Genomic DNA, 16,177 nt, shown 5'->3' on the forward strand with positions numbered 1-16,177 from the left:
AAGAGTACAAGGAGATAAGGCACAAGGTGAAGAGAGAGGTGGCAAAGGCTAAAGAAAAAGGGGATCATGAATTGCATGAGAGGTTGGACACCAAGGAGGGAGAAAAGGACCAGTGGGTGAGACAGAGGGATCGAGCTGGGAAAGATGAGCGGCAGGTTAGGGTGATAAAGGATAAAGATGAAAACGTACTCACAAGTGAGGAGTGTGTGTTGAGCAGATGGAAAGAGGACTTTGAGAGGCAGATGAATGAAGAGAACGAGAGAAGAGAAGAGTTTGGATGATGTGGCGATAGTGAATCAGGAAGTGCAATGGATTAGCAAGGAGGAAGTAAGGACAGTGATGAAGAGGATGAAGAATGGAAAGGCCGTTGGTCCAGATGACATACTTGTGGAACCATGGAGGTGTTTAGGAGAGATGGCAGTGGAGTTTTTAACCAGATTGTTTAATGGAATCTTGGAAAGTCAGAGGATGGCTGAGGAGTGGAGAAGAAATGTACTGGTGCCGATATTTAAGAATAAGGGGGATGTGCAGGACTGCAGTAACTACAGGGGAATAAAATTAATGAGCCACAGCATGAAGTTATGGGAAAGAGTAGTGGAAGTTCAGTTAAGAAGTGAGGTGATGATTAGTGAGCAGCAGGATGGTTTCATGCCAGGAAAGAGCACCATAGATGTGATGTTTGCTCTGAGGGTGTTGATGGAGAAGTAGAGAGAAGACCAGAAGGAGTTGCATTGCGTCTTTGTGGACCTGAAGAAAGCATTTGACAGGGTGACTGAGAGGAGCTGTGGTATTGTATGAAGTCGGGAGTGGCAGAGAAGTACGTAAGAGTGGCACAGGATATGAACGAGGGAAGTGTGACCGTGGTGAGGTCTGCGGTAGGAGTGACGGAGGTGGGATTACATCAGGGATCGGCTCTGAGCCCTTTCTTATTTGCAATGGTGAAGGACAGGCTGACAGACGAGATTAGACAGGAGTCCCCGTGGACTGTGATGTTTTTTGATGACATTGTGATCTGTAGCGATAGTAGGGAGCAGGTTGAGGAGACCCTGGAGAGGTGGAGATCTGCTCTAGAGAGGAGAGGAATGAAGGTCAGTAGGACCACCAAGACAGAATACAAAGGTGTGAATGAGAGGGAGGTCAGTGGAATGGTGAGGATGAGGGGAGTAGAGTTGGTGAAGATGGAGGAGTTGAAATACTTGGGATCAACAGTACAGAGTAATGGGGATTGTGGAAGAGAAATGAAGAAGAGAGTGCAGGCAGGGTGGAGTGGGTGGAGAAGAGTGTCAGGAGTGATTTTTGACAGATGGGTATCAGCAAGAGTGAAAGGGAAGGTCTACAGGACAGTAGTGAGACCAGCTATGTTATATGAGCTGGAGATGGTGGCACAGGAGACAGAGCTGGAGGTGGCAGAGTTAAAGATGTTGAGATTGGCATAGGGTGTGACGAGGATGGACAGGATTAGAAATGAGGACATTAGAGGGTCAGCTCAGGTGGGAGACAAAGTCAGAGAGGCGAGATTATGTTGGTTTGGACCTGTGCAGAGGAGAGATGAGGGGTATACTGGGAGAAGGGTGCAAAGGATAGAGCTGCCAGGGAAGAGGAAAAGAGGAAGACCTAAGAGGAGGTTTATGATTGTGGTGAGAGAGGACATGCAGGTGGTTGGGGTGACAGAGCAAGATGATGAGGACAGGAAGATATGGAAGATGATTGGCTGTGGCAACTCCTAACGGGAACAGCCAAAAGAAGAAGAAGAAGAGAAGAAGAATGAAAAGCTCACCTGATTGAAATGTTCCATTAACTTAATGATAAACTACAAATGTTCCATCCTAATATGAAAAATTCCTATCCTGTGCTTTATAACTTTATTTCATCATACTAATAATCGGAGCTAAAAGCCACACCGACGACCAGAGAACAATAAAATGCATAATACATAATCTAAACTAATTATTAGTACTAAAGAATTTAAATACTAGATATAAGATAAAATAAATTGCAATATCACTGAAAAAAAGTATAACACTGATGTTGTTCATTCAACATATATTTTCTCTTTCAAGCAACTTCAGATTAGTCATTTAGTGTTGTAGCTTGAAATATTTGGTTTCAGATCTCAATCAAAGTAAAATAAAATGTGTTTGTACCAAAGTAAGTTACGGTGGAGGGAATTAACACAAAAATCCTATTTCAGTTAACTTAATATTTTCGGTTGTTCGTGTGCTGTGTTTGAGGGGCTGTTTGTATTTTCTTCCAGTCGAACTTTCCAGCGTGTTGGCTTTCCAACTGCCAATAAAGAAGACGACTTTCCCGAGTGGAGTGGACGTGGCTATGCAGGTCTGGTTATCTTCAGCACCAGATTTTTATAAAAGAGGATTTCTGGTAAGTAACCCTGTTTCTCAATTGTTAATTTTAAGTATAAGAACTCGTAATAAAAAACATCAAGAAAGCTGTAGAAACGTTAATAATTTTTGTTGTATAATTAAGATTTACACTGCAAAATGCTTGTGTATTTGCACTAGATTTTTAAATAAATGTAAAAAGTACAGCATTGGAATGTGTTATGTTCATAATATTTCTAATAGCATAAAAACAGGATACGACCAATAAACCATTTTAAATTGTAACAACTTCAAAAATAGATTTACTTCAGTATAAAACAAGTGCGTTACACCCAATCACTCGAAATGATTTGCCTCAACTTAAAAATTGTGGGTTCCATAAGATAAAAAGCATTATATTGGTTCAGACTGAAAAATATTAAGTGTGAATCATTACCTTAATTATTTTAAGTTGAATGGAGGTTAAACCTTTTTCAGTGTATATGCTAACCGAAATGTAGCGGTATCGAAACAGAAATCGGCAAAAGGCAGTTTGGCCCAAATCTTTCGCTGCAACGTTGTGTACTGACAGCTAAAACAACTTGATGACGTAATATGGTATATAGGACTATACAACAACATTTATTTATATAGCACGTTTTCATACAAATAATGCAGCTCAAAGTGCTTTACATGATGAAGAAAGACAAAAAAGACCAAATAAATAAGAGTTAAAATAAGGGAACACTAATTAACATAGAATAAAAGTAAGGTCCGATGGCCAGGGAGGACAGAAAAAAAACTACAGACGGCTGGAGAAAAAAAATAACTGCAGTACCGAACAGATAATGTTTAGTAGTTTAGAAAATTAATTTTAATGTCAAACAGTAACCAGTACATAAAATTTATTTCATGACCAGACCAGAGTCCGCGGCCCACCGGGCATTGCCCAAATGCCCTAATGGCCAGTCCGCCCCTGATTAACTTTATCGTTGCATTGTTCACAATGCGAGTGGCTCCTGTTCCTGTATTAGCTTTAGGCATCAGTAACACACAGAAGCCCCTCCATTATTCCAGTGTCGCATTTCTACGTAAGTCCATCAGATCGATTAGCCTTAATTTTACAAAACACCTGTAACGGTATGCCAGCACGTATGGTGCTTTACAGGTACACAAAGAGACCGTCATCCGATATATGTATGGATACAAAGGGTGCGGAGAATCTGAAAGGCTGTGTTGTCACGGTAATCGAAGTATCCTTTAAAGTCTTTGAGAGAGCAATGCGGGTGTCACCCTCAGACACGTGCGGGATTTAACTAAGCCGAGCTTGAGTGAGTGAGTGAGCAGCTGCTACTAGGCGGGCTCGATCCCGCCTCTCGTCACGCTGCGCTCCGCCCTCTCTCCGCGTGCATAAAATGTGTGTCAGTAGGCCAGGTTCACGAGCGCGCTCACGTGCGCTCAGCGCGTGCCAAAGCTGTGGCTTGTGCCCCACCGGCGGCCAATGAGGCGGCGCGAGAGGCCGAAAAACAAAGCGTAAAAGTCCCTCCCACATCCCCGCGCCGTACAAACAAAAACATAAGAGGGTTGATGGGGCTGTCGAGCTTCAGTCAGTTTAAAGCGTGCAGGCGAAAGAGCGGAAACCAGCGAGCTACGAAGAAGAGTAAACGATGAGAGCTCGCCGTCCGACGTCAACCTGCGGCTTCTGAGCGCTGGGTTAGCCACTCTACTTGGGAAACCGTGACAGAGCTCCTCATCCCCGGAGAAGGCACGAAGAGACGGGTACCTGGTCACATTCGGTCGATCACCGTGGACACGATGGAAGGCAGTCCCGGTAAGGAGTTCTCATCCCGCGTTCGGCTCAGTGGCTATTGATCTGATTCTGTTGGGATTGCAGTGACTTACTGAACTTGCATCTCTCTGCAGCACGTGAGCTGCTTAGTGCCACCGGTGTGCCCCCGTAACTGGTCCTTTGGTGCCATACTCGCTTGTAAGTTTGCCGTTGTGGGCACACGTATGAGCACCCTGCATCCATACTGCTGGAGCCCACCTGTCTTCTGCACGTTGACTGTGAAACTCCTTTGCTTGTCCGTGGCACTGGTTATCTAGGGGGTGCTGCATTTGCAGGGGTCTCTGATAAACCAGTGCAATCGAGACCAGTCTTATACTGGTTTGAAACACAGCTGCAGCAATGCTCCATACTGGTCCTCCACACCTGTACTGGTGCTCATTCTTCTCCACAGTCAGTAAAGTCCTGCACGTGTAGGCCTACTGGATTGAGTTGATGCAGACGTACTGGTCGAGATCTGCAGGCTAACTTTACTGAATGGCTGTTGTTAAACGCACGTGGCTACCCAACTTCTCTCAGAAAAGATCAGCACTCAGGCTGTCTGATAAGGTTTATTTCACCAATGGTGGTGCATACTGGTATTGGTTGGGGTGCATCTGCTGGTTCTTGGCATGTCTCTGTGTCTGCACCAGCCAGCATTTGTCCTTCTGCAGCTGTGCTTTTGAAATGGCAGGGGCAGGTAAAACGGCACATGCCCCGGTCCTTGTGTGCGTGACAATCCTGTGATCATGCCTGGTAACTGTAACTGAGCTGGGTCCATATGCCACTCCATTCTTGTGATGCTGCCATGCTGAGGGGAACACCTTAACCTCTGTTTCGTTCTAGTGGTCCGTGTAAGTGTTTCAGTGGATGCATTTTAGTACTGGTTTGTAACCCACCTTTGCTAGAGGTATGCACCGTATGTATTGTATTGCCATAGGTGTACTGGTTTGTGGCACTGGTGCATTTGGGCAGATGGCACTTGTCCTGGGTGCAGGTTGCATGCCATGGTCCATTTTGTGAGTGGATTTATTGGTGACAGTCCCAAGTTCGTCCCCTGTGACTGAGTTGGGTCCATATGTCCCTCTGCTCTGATACTGCCATGCTGGGTGAGTATATTGAATGTAATGCCACTTTACTGCTCTGTGCCAGTGTTGCACTGGATGTGTATATATTTGTGCACTTATACTGGTTTCTAACTCAACCTGAGTTAAGTGATGCACCTTACTGCAGGTGTACTGGTTTGTGTCACTGGTGAAGTGACAATCGTCTCCCTCTAAATGGCACGTTGGGTACAGATAACACCTGTCTGTGGCACTGGTAAAAGGTCTTGGTCCTTTTGTGCATGTTAGTGATTATCCTGCGCTCATCCCATTGACTGTGCCGGTTGCGTATTATCACTCTGCCCGTATGCTGGCTGGTGATGTTGCCATGCTGTGTGTGCACACCCCGTTTAGTGCCACTGCACTGGTCCATGTCGGCGCCATATAGGGTGCACACATTTATCCACTACCTCTTATACTGGTTTGGAACCCAGCATGATGATAAGTGTATTATGCATTACTGCAGTTCGGGTGCTTGTAGCATTAGGGCAGAGGACACTTTTTTTTTTTTTTTTTCCAGTGTGAGAGACAGCGGGCATCCTTACCCGGCCTGAATGTGCATGAAGTGAAAGGATGCAGGAAAGACAGCATCTGCAGGGCACTAGCTCCCCCAAACTGCTAGGTGGGCAGCACCCCCTGGGTTGCAATGGTGCCCCAGATTCCCACCAGGCATCATGGAACTTGGAATTTGCCAGCTCTGTCCTGTTGGGCCCCATGGGTGCTGCAGGAATTGGGGAACCCTACTTTGTCAGGCTCCCGCTTCACCCAGCAGTGCTCCTGAGCCAGTCCTTTGGGGAATCAGAAGTATTCCCTAGTGCCACATTAAAGAAGCTGCCTGTCTCCCCTTGGAGTGTCAGAAAGTGGAGGACATGGCTTGCCAGGTAGAGGAGGAGGAGGGTAGTGATGAAGATGAGAAGAGAGAAAGACAGTGAATTGCTGTGCTTTGTTGCTGTACTTGTGCTTGGCGATGTGGGAAACGCTTACAGAGAATAAACTCTTGTGTGCTTTTATACTTGTCTGTGTTGGGTATTTGGGGGCTAGAGTGCCCCCTGTCGTCCACACCGGGTACATCTGAAGGAGTGGTCCTCTGCACATGCACAATTCTGTGCTCATGCCTATGTTGGCTGGTGACACCATGTTGTAGGCACATGTTTAGTTTAGTGCCACTCTACTGGTCTGTGTCTGGTGTCGTACAGGGTGCTTATATTTCCCCACTACTTTTTAAAAGTGCTTTCCAAGCCAGCTTCACTAGAAGTACCTGCAGTATACTGCCATGTCACAGCTTTGTGACACTGGCGCGTTTTGGACAGGTAACACCCAGCATCAGATGCATGCCGTGGTCCCTTTTGTGAGTGGACCTGTTGGTGACAGTCCTTCACTCGTCCCTTATCACTGTGCTGGGTTTCCATATGTCACTCTGCTCATGCGCTGGCTGGTGACGCTGCCATGTTGTATGGACACGTTGACTTTACTGCCATCGCGCTGGTCCGTGTTAGTCTTGCCCTGGGTGATCTTAGTTGTAGTGCTTTCTGGCATTAGGGCAGGTCACACCTTTTGTAAGGTGCATTTAAAGGAGCCCACCCCCTGGTCATGTGCTCGTGTGCGTGTTGGTGACAATCCTGCGCTCCTCCCCTGTCACTGCGCTGTCTGACTGGGTCGAGTCCAAATGTCTATCTGCTCTTACACCGACTTGTGATGCTGCCATGTTGTGTGCCTACGTTAAGCTTGGTGCATTTCTGCTGGTCCGTGTTGGGGGAGGTGATTACACTGGGTGATATTTATCTGCCACTCTTCTATTCGTTTGTGTCCCAATGTCCCTTGAAGTATATGCTGTGCCATTCTAGCGCTTTGTGGCACTGGGGCAGATCACGCTTTGTCTGGGTGTATTTTGAAGTGTTGGTGAGGATCCTGTGCTCATGTCGTCTAAAGGGGGGCACAAACAGCTGATCGTGCCGGACTATTTTTGTCTTTTTTTTCGGCGGGGTGGGGGGGCTAAGCAGGGTATTCCTTTTAAAAATAGAAGTTCCAAAATGGTTCCTCAGAGTGGTGCCATTCATAAGAAGGTTTCGGAAAGAGCTTTTGCACTTTTAGATCCGTAAAGCAGGTGATGGTAAGACATTTGTGAAATCTCGGTGGGCTTCCAATTTTTTTTTTTTTTTTTTTTTTACGCCCTCTCAACTGCATACAACCACACGGGCACAGCTTGGGTTTTCTTGACCCGTTTGTATCCTGCCTGCCATAATGGAGAGACTTCTAGTTTGCCCACATATTGGGAACCTTTTAAAAGCCCAAATATCCTACTTCACATACAGAGGAAGCCATCGCAGAATGAAAGAGGACAAGCAGTGGAGCCACATGACCCAGTAAGGTGCCATTAAAGAATTGGCATTTGGAAGAGAGGGTGGTCCACTTCATCTTTTTTCGGGTATGGGGGTCCGTCAAAGGCTGTGTAGCTCCAAGTGTTCTCTTAGCTTATCTATTAGTGGCCCTGTTGTCCTGGTACTGTATGTGAAGAGAGTGGGTACCAGTAAAACCCAACACCCCTAACTGGTCTTTTTTTTTTTTTTCATACAATCAGTTGAACTTCTATAATAAATGACTAGAAAAACAAAATTTGGGATGGGGGGGTATCAGGACATTTAAAAAAAAAAAAATGGTATTTTCGGACTCCGGAAGGTCTAAAACGTCACAATTCATCAAAATCTCGAGGTCAAATTTTTTTCACCATTCCTAAACTTTTCTCTGTGCTGTCTTTCAACCACAGTGTGGACACATTGCTTGTTCTCCACAAATTGTAGGGGCTTCCTGCATCTTTACTTGAGGTTCGGATGTCGGAATGAAAGCGTCTGTTGAGGAGACCCCACTGCAACAAATCTTCAGGAACAAAGCTGGAAAAAAAAATGTCAACTAATTAAACACATTTATGTTTGGGAGAATAGGAGCAGGTCAGAATAGTTACCCTTGGGACCCCTGCAGATTTTGATTGTTTATTTCTTTCTTTCTTTTTGTTGTCCTCCCCAGCCATCTGACCATAGCATCGGTCGTCTTCTCCCATAGCGACCCCATATAACTTCTTTTTTTCTTAGACTCCTTAAAAATTAATCTTTAACCAAGGACCCCATGCATCCGTTGCTGATTGAAGCCACTATGGAGCCCTAGATGGTGTTTTCTGCTTCTCTTTAATTACCACAATAGCACCCCTCAGTGTCTATAGAGTAGACAGAAAGGGGGGAGGCAGAAAAGTCTGGGAGCGCATGCCCCTTGAGTTACCTAAATGATGCCCCCCGGTGTCCAGAGTGTACTTCCAGAATTATTAGACTTTGAGACCCTTCCCCCTTGATGTCTGTGCCACGTACGCTCCTTGACTTACCAAAATGGCGCCCCCTTGCTGTCCATTAGTGCACTTTCAGTATTCTTAGACTTCATGGGCCCTCCCAATTGGTGCCTGTAGCGCCCCTTGACTTCCCAAAACTTTGTCCCATCCTGTCCATTAGCACACTTACAGTATTATTGTATTATGAGACTTTGAGGACTGGGGTGGGCTCCCCTCGATGCCCGTAGTGTAGAAGTAACGGAAAGTTATGGCGCCTGTGCCTCTTAACCTCTTTAGCGTTAATCCTGAGTGTCACTCGGGCAACTCTATAGTTACGTCTCGTGTAGGCGTTGGGGCCGAGGATTACTCAGGTTGTAAAAGTGCTAACGGTGTTAATACTGAGTGTTACCCAGACAACAGAGTAGGTGTGTCTTACGTAAGTGTTAGGCCTGGGTGTTACCTTAGCAACGGTGTAGATGTGTCTTGCGTAAGCATCAGGCCAAAGCGTTACCTGGATGACGGAGTAGGCGTATCTTACATAAGCATTAGGCCAGAGCGTTACCCGGGCAATGGTGTGGGTATGTCCTACTTAAGCAATAGGCCTGAGCGTTACCCAGGCAATGGTGTAGGCATGTCCTACATAAGCATTAGACCAGGGCATTACCCGGGTAATGGTGTAGGCGTGACCTACGTAAGCATTAGGCCCGAGTGTTACCCTGACAACAGTGGGCGTGTCTTATGTAAGCATTAGGACAGGGCATTACCCGGGTAATGGTGTAGGCGTGACCTACATAAGCATTAGGCCATAGTGTTACCCCGGCAACGGTGTAGGCGTGTGCTATGTAAGCATTAGGCCTGAGTGCTACCTGGACAACAGAGTGGGCCTGTCTTGCGTAAGCATCAGGCCAAGGCGTTACCTGGACAACAGAGTAGGCGATCTTACATAAGCATTAGGCCCGAGCGTTACCCGGGCAATGGTGTGGGTATGTCCTACTTAAGCAATAGGCCTGAGCGTTACCCAGGCAATGGTGTAGGCATGTCCTACATAAGCATTAGGCCAGGGCATTACCCGGGTAATGGTGTAGGCGTGACCTACATAAGCATTAGGCCCGAGTGTTACCCTGACAACAGTGTAGGCGTGTGCTATGTAAGCATTAGGCCTGAGTGCTACCTGGACAACAGAGTGGGCCTGTCTTGCGTAAGCATCAGGCCAAGGCGTTACCTGGACAACAGAGTAGGCGTATCTTACATAAGCATTAGGCCAGAGCATTACCCGGGCAATGGTGTAGGCATGTCCTACATAAGCATTAGGCCTGAGCGTTACCCGGGCAACGGTGTAGGCGTGTCCTACGTAAGCATTAGGCCCGAGTGTTACCCTGACAACAGAGTGGGCATGTGCTATGTAAGCATTAGGCCCGAGTGCTATCTGGACAACGGAGTGGGTGTGTCTTGCGTAAGCATCAGGCCAAAACGTTACCTGGACAACAGAGTAGGCGTATCTTACATAAGCATTAGGCCAGAGTGTTACCCGGGCAAAGGTGTGGGCATGTCCTACGTAAGCATTACGCCATAGCGTTACCCCGGCAACGGTGTAGGCGTGTGCTATGTAAGCATTAGGCCCGAGTGCTACCTGGACAACAGAGTGGGCGTGTCTTATGTAAGCATGACGCCAGAGTGTTACCCAAGCAACGTTGTAGGCGTGTCTTATATAAGCATCAGACCCAAGCGCTACCTGTGCTACGGTGTAGACGTGTCTTCTCCTAGCCTCATAATGGTGTTTTTCAGTAGCCCAGGGTACGAGATGAGCAGTGGAGTTGAGGAGCCTCTCACCAGCAGTGACGACGAAGTGAGTCGGTCTTCAGGCAGTGAAACTCAAAGCGATTCTGATGAATCCCCACTTCAATCCAAGCGATGTAACAAATTACCCTCTGTGTACTCTTAACACTAAGAGGGGAACCCCCCATGCCTCCTCTGCCCCTCTCTTAACATAGACCCCCAGTCTTACACTGTAGTAAGCCTGACTGTGTGCTCTTAATACTAACCGCACTCCCCTGTATCACCTGTCCTCAAGAGTGCATATAAGGGAGTCATATGATGCATTAACACTAAGGAGGGGGGTGTCTGCTATTGGTGGTGTTTTAATGTTAAATGGAGGCTTTTTCATTTTTTAACTTCCATGCTATTCAACTGGGGGGGCACCAGCGATGAACTTTGCCTAATGGGGGCTCCAGATAAGTTTAACTGGCACTGTCGGAGGAGAAGAAAACACAAACTCAGTCGGCATCAATAGGGGAAAATAAACCTCCAGGGGGATCAACGGTCAATTGTAAAAGACAAAGCTGTACACAGTCGCGGTCGTGGACCCCTCAACCAACCCACCCATTACTGGGCATTCAGTCTTAGAGTCTGTGCTGGGCAGTCCAGTCTGATGACCGAATCTTTCCACGCTTCCATTGGCGTCTTGATCTCTGATGATCCCAGGAAGTGGCACCGAGTGCCACATCAACATACCGAGAAGACCAAGGCCATGGGTGACCATTTCTGGTTCCTGAAAGAACTATCAGATTCCGGAAAGACCCCTCATTTATTTAGATCCGTCACAAGTTCCCTAAAGGACCGTGAATAGATGACACAGAAACTGATTTCTGAAATCCCAATGGGCTCCTGAGTTTTTGAAAGCTCTCTCGCTGCAAACACTCAGACGGGCTCTGTTGGGGTCTTCTGATCCCACCTACCAGACATTCCAGAATAATTGGGTTTGGTCCACATATCCAAAAAAGTGGCAGTGGTGGTATTTATTATTATTATTATTATTATTAGTATTATTAGTTTTATTAGTAGTAGTAGTAGTACTGGTAGACTTTTTATTATGAGTTAATAAAAACTGCTAATATACAACTAATAATAGAAATTATTAAGTATTAGTTTATTATTAGTTGTATTATTAGTAGTAGTTTTTATTTTATTACAGTATTAATAGTAGTGGTATTTTCAATTAATAATAAACTACTAATATTAAACAACTAATAGAGATTATTAATTTTTATGTTATTAGTAGTAGTTTTATTAATATTAGTAGTTGTGATATCTTCTATTAGTTTAAATGTATATTTTTAGTAGTATTGGTGGTGGTAGTAGTAGTAGTTTCTGTTATCAGTGACATTATCACTTATTAATAATAATAATTACAATCAATGGCATACAACTAATAATAGTAAATACTACTAATAATTTAAAATACAACTAATAATACTTATTTTCTATTATTAAGTATTAGTTGTATTTTATGTTATTAGTGGTAGTAGTTATTTAAATGTTGTTACTAGTAGTGGTAGTTATTTAAAAATCCATCCATCCATCCATTTTCTAACCCGCTGAATCCGAATACAGGGTCACGGGGGTCTGCTGGAGCCAATCCCAGCCAACACAGGGCACAAGGCAGGAACCAATCCTGGGCAGGGTGCCAACCCACCGCAGTTATTTAAAAATATTTAAGCATTATTAATGGTGGTGGTGGTAGGACTGGTATTTTTTTAATGAGTATATTGTATTTTATATTACTAATGGTAGTAGTAAGCATGGGAAAGGCGCTATATAAATAAAATGTATTATTATTATTGGCAGTGAGTAGTTATTATTATTGTTGCTGTACATTATAAGTATAGTACTGGTTGTGGTTGCAGTATTTTTAAGTATTCTGATTAGCTGTTATTATTTGTGGTGGTGTTAGTGCTGGTATTGTTTTTGTTTTTAAATATTTATTAGTTGTATTTCAGTATTAATAATATTAAAATTCTTTTTGTTGCATCTCGTGTCACAAGTGATACTGTTGGCCATATCGAGTAACAAAGAGTAACAGTACTCGTACGCTGGAACATTATTACTATTATTGTCACCACTACATCTAATTATGCGTTCTTTTAAAGAGCAAATAAAATGAAGAAAGTCTATAGGTAGGTTTGTGATTTGTTCATCTTTGTTCATGTGTAGTTCAGTTTAAAGCTGACATAAGAAATGCTAATGCGGTGTAGTCAGGTACGGGCAGTCGGGGGTCCCAGGTCAGCTAGGGGTGCCGCTGGCAGGTGTGCCCGTCCTGCTCCTCCTCTGCAAGGCTGCACTGAGCGGTCCCGGGCTCTCGTATTCTGTTCTCCCCGCCCGCACACTGCGCCTCCCCCGTGGTGTGTGACATCTTGTCTGTGATGTGACAAGTAGCCGAGGATTGGCATCTCCGAGTTCCGCGCTCGGCATCACGTTGCGCTTCTTATATCTTATTAAACGCGCGCCACCCTTCCGCTTAAAGAAATAAAAGAAAGAAACAGGAGAGAACGCGTTGTGTGGTGATGCAGCCCCCAGAAAAAAAACTAAAACTGCACATTCCACCCCCGCCCCCCTCCCAATTTCGAAGGGCAACACGAGTCACGTGGATCTTGACCGCCGCGGGTCCGGTAGGCTACAGGGTTAGTCGGTACAGCGTGCCGGCGCAGCCACCTGACCGGATTGAGAAGGGGATTTGGTTTACCGGCTTACTTACTTTTACTTACTTTCAGTCCGCTGCAGCCGCCGGCGCCGTCACGTTGCTCGTTTTTAACTTCTGCACGACACTCGAGTCCCCAGTCAAGGTTTAAAAATAAATCGTTATCGACAAGAGAGAGTGGTGCCGCATTGTTCCTTTTGCAGCCGCAGTCACGTTGCGTATCCGCTGACGGCTCGGCGCTGCGCCTTCAGCACTTAGGCATTTTTTTTTTTTTCGCTCAGCATTGCGGCACCTACACCAGCGGCATTTCAGGAAGTCCGTTAAGCAAATGTGACCAAGAAAGGCGACGTGCGATTACCGTGCTGAAACGCTGGGAACGGCACTGCGAGGCGAACTTTACAGGAATGCCAAGCTGGGAGGGTTTGGGATGGGTGCAAGAGCACGGAGGACCACCCCACTCCCAACAATGGGATCAGTCACCGAGCTCGAGGGCATTCATGGCACCATCCAAGTGTCTCACTCGAGTCAACTGGAATATCGAGACACTGTGCTAAAGAATCTGACCCCCAGGTCAGTGCCACAGTGACATCCTAGTGCAACAGAAATGGGACTCCAGATTAGAAACATGGCATCACCTTTGAGTTTGATCTGCCAGGCTATTAGCCCACTGAGTTAAAGAAACAAACCACCGACTTGGTGCCACAGTGCCATCCTAGTTTAACATTCCTGTCTTGGATCCATGGCACCACCTTTCTGTTTAGATCTACTGGTCTATTAACATGCTGAATAAAAAATAAATCATGTTGTTGCAATGGTGCCCTAATAATGCCAAGCTAAAAAAAATGGGACTCCAGATCACAGTTATAGCACCACCTTTGTGCTCAGATCTACAGCTGTGCCAGTCTGTTAGCCTGCTGAGCTAAATAAACAACCCCCAGCTTGGTGCCCCCAGTGTTATATTGTTGTGCCCATATGTGTGAGTGCTTTAGTGTGGGTAGTTGAAACCACAACTTAGAGTTCTGGCACCACCCTTGAGCTGTGCCAGTCTGTTAGCCCAATGAGCTAAAGAAACAAAGCGCCAGGCTGGTGGTCACAATGCCATCCTGGTGTCATACACAGAAGATATGGCACCACCCTTGCATACATATCTGCCAGTCAACTAGCACAGTAAACTAAAGAAACAAGCCCAGTAGGTTAGAGCCACGGTGTCCCACAAGTCTCATTCACCAGTGTCCCAGCCCATTAAACATTGGGGCACAGCACCATGTCACATTTCACACTTCGATCCAGTGTATCAGCTCACCAAGCTAGAGAAACAAACAAACAAACAAAAAAAAAAAAAAACAGGTTGGTGCCACAGTGCCATACTGGTGACATTTCCAGCACAAATGGGACCCCAACTTAGAGTCACGGCACCACCCTTGCTTTCAGATCTACCAGTGTATTCAACCAGTGAGCTCACAAAACAAACCACTATCTCTGTGCCACCATGCCATCTTAATGTCACACTAATGACTTGAACTCATTACAGATCTGCCAGTCTGTTAGTCTGCTGAGCTAAAGACCCCCATCCCTGATTAAAGTCATAGTGACACAGCATTCTTGAAATCAGATATGCCAGTGTCTGAACCCATTGAGCTCAAGGTCACAACACCATATCAGTCACGCATTGTATCAGCCCACTGAGTTGAAAAACAAACCCTGCCAGTGTAGTGCCACTGTGCCATCTTAATGTCACACTTTGAAGAAATTGAACTCCAGCCTGGAGTCCTAGCACCACCCTTGAGTTCAGATCTGCCAGTCTATTAGCACACTGAGCTAAAGAAACAGTCCACCTGGCTGGTGCCATCCTAGTGCCACACTCAGATGTGTGAGTGTTTTAGTTGGTGGATTGGAGTTCCAGAGGCAGATCTGAGATATGTGTAATTTTAAGATTGGCATGGCACCATAGCGGTAAACTGGGGGTAAGGGGGTGAGTTGAGTCTTCAGGTCAGTGAGTAAATAGATTGGCACATCTGTAGATATGCAATCAAAGGCAGTGATAAAATGAAAAAATGGGACTTGGCACATTTGCCTACACATCTAACAACAACAACAACAATTTATTTCTTGTGTAGCCCAAAATCAAACAAGGAATATCTCAATGGCCTTTAACGGGCCATCGCCTCTGCATGAGCTAAAGATTCCTCGGCCAACTTAGAGCTATGGTGCCATGCCAGTCTTGAACTCAAATCTGAGATGTGCCAATCTGTACAATTGATCTCAGATCTACCAATGTATCTTCCCAGTGAGCTACAGAATCAAACTCGCCATCTTTCAGCGATGATGCCATGCCAGTCTTGAGCTCAAATCTCAGATTTGCCACTTGAACTCTTATCCGCTAGCACTTGCCCTCTAAGCTCAGTGCCATGAAACCATCACAATCTTAAACTCCGATCTTTAGGTCCAGGAGTGTATTAACCCTCTTAAAGAAACAAAAACCGAGCTTGGTAAAATGGTGCCATCCTGGTGGTGTATTCTGATGTGCCAGTTCTTTAGCTGGCCGAGTTGAACAAATGGAGTTAATCACATTCCAGCCTCAAACTCAGTGGGCTAATGGACTGGCATATCTCCATTCCTGAGGTATGGAGCAAAGCCCCCTTGGGGGCAAGGCTTTGAAGCTGCACACATTGGATTGGCATAAGGGCATTAAATGCTAAACGGAGGCATCTGAGAAAAGCAAGTAAAGTTACCCCATGCAGAATGGTTGTTGTGTTGTTTAGGACTGCATAGACTGATTAAACTAACTTGAATGTCCCTTACTTTAAAATGCGAGCAGAAAGATGCGCATGTCAAAGCATAAAGCGCAGCGCATTGTGACGTTTTACACTTTCGTAAATCCCATGTGGACTTGAAAGGGAAAGGCAGGCCACGTCATAACCTCTATGAAAAGGCGCCATATAAAGAGGGATTCTCTTCTAAAAGCTGTCGCTGATAACTCAATGTATGAAGACTCTTTTCTTATAGCGCTAAAGGCGCTATATAACATTGGACGGCTGGGTCATGGGAGTACGCCTTATTAAACTCGGTGAAATACATGAAGGTAGAATTTTCGTGCTATTCATTACAAGGTGCTATAATGGGAGTGGGAGTGCCCCGTGTAAA

At 45.5% G+C, this 16,177-nt stretch overlaps 1 protein-coding gene and 1 long non-coding RNA gene across 2 annotated transcripts in view; one reads left to right on the forward strand and one right to left on the reverse strand.

Moving 5' to 3' along the window:
* Positions 1–3,237: 3,237 nt before the first annotated feature.
* LOC120524890 (nuclear receptor subfamily 1 group D member 1-like) overlaps positions 3,238–16,177 on the forward strand; it is a 48,588-nt gene continuing 35,648 nt past the window's right edge. The window contains exon 1 of the mRNA XM_039746720.1: positions 3,238–4,149. Within this exon, the coding sequence (XP_039602654.1) occupies positions 4,134–4,149 (16 nt within the window). The 5' untranslated portion in view covers positions 3,238–4,133. The remainder of the gene's footprint in view (positions 4,150–16,177) is intronic.
* On the reverse strand, positions 7,800–13,246 carry LOC120524891. The gene is made up of 2 exons (XR_005632863.1): positions 13,091–13,246; positions 7,800–8,134 (listed from the first exon to the last, which is right to left on the reverse strand). It is a non-coding gene; the product is annotated as an uncharacterized LOC120524891 (long non-coding RNA).

This window comes from Polypterus senegalus, chromosome 3 (assembly GCF_016835505.1).
Source record: "Polypterus senegalus isolate Bchr_013 chromosome 3, ASM1683550v1, whole genome shotgun sequence".
In the NCBI taxonomy this organism is placed as follows: Eukaryota; Metazoa; Chordata; class Cladistia; order Polypteriformes; family Polypteridae; genus Polypterus; species Polypterus senegalus.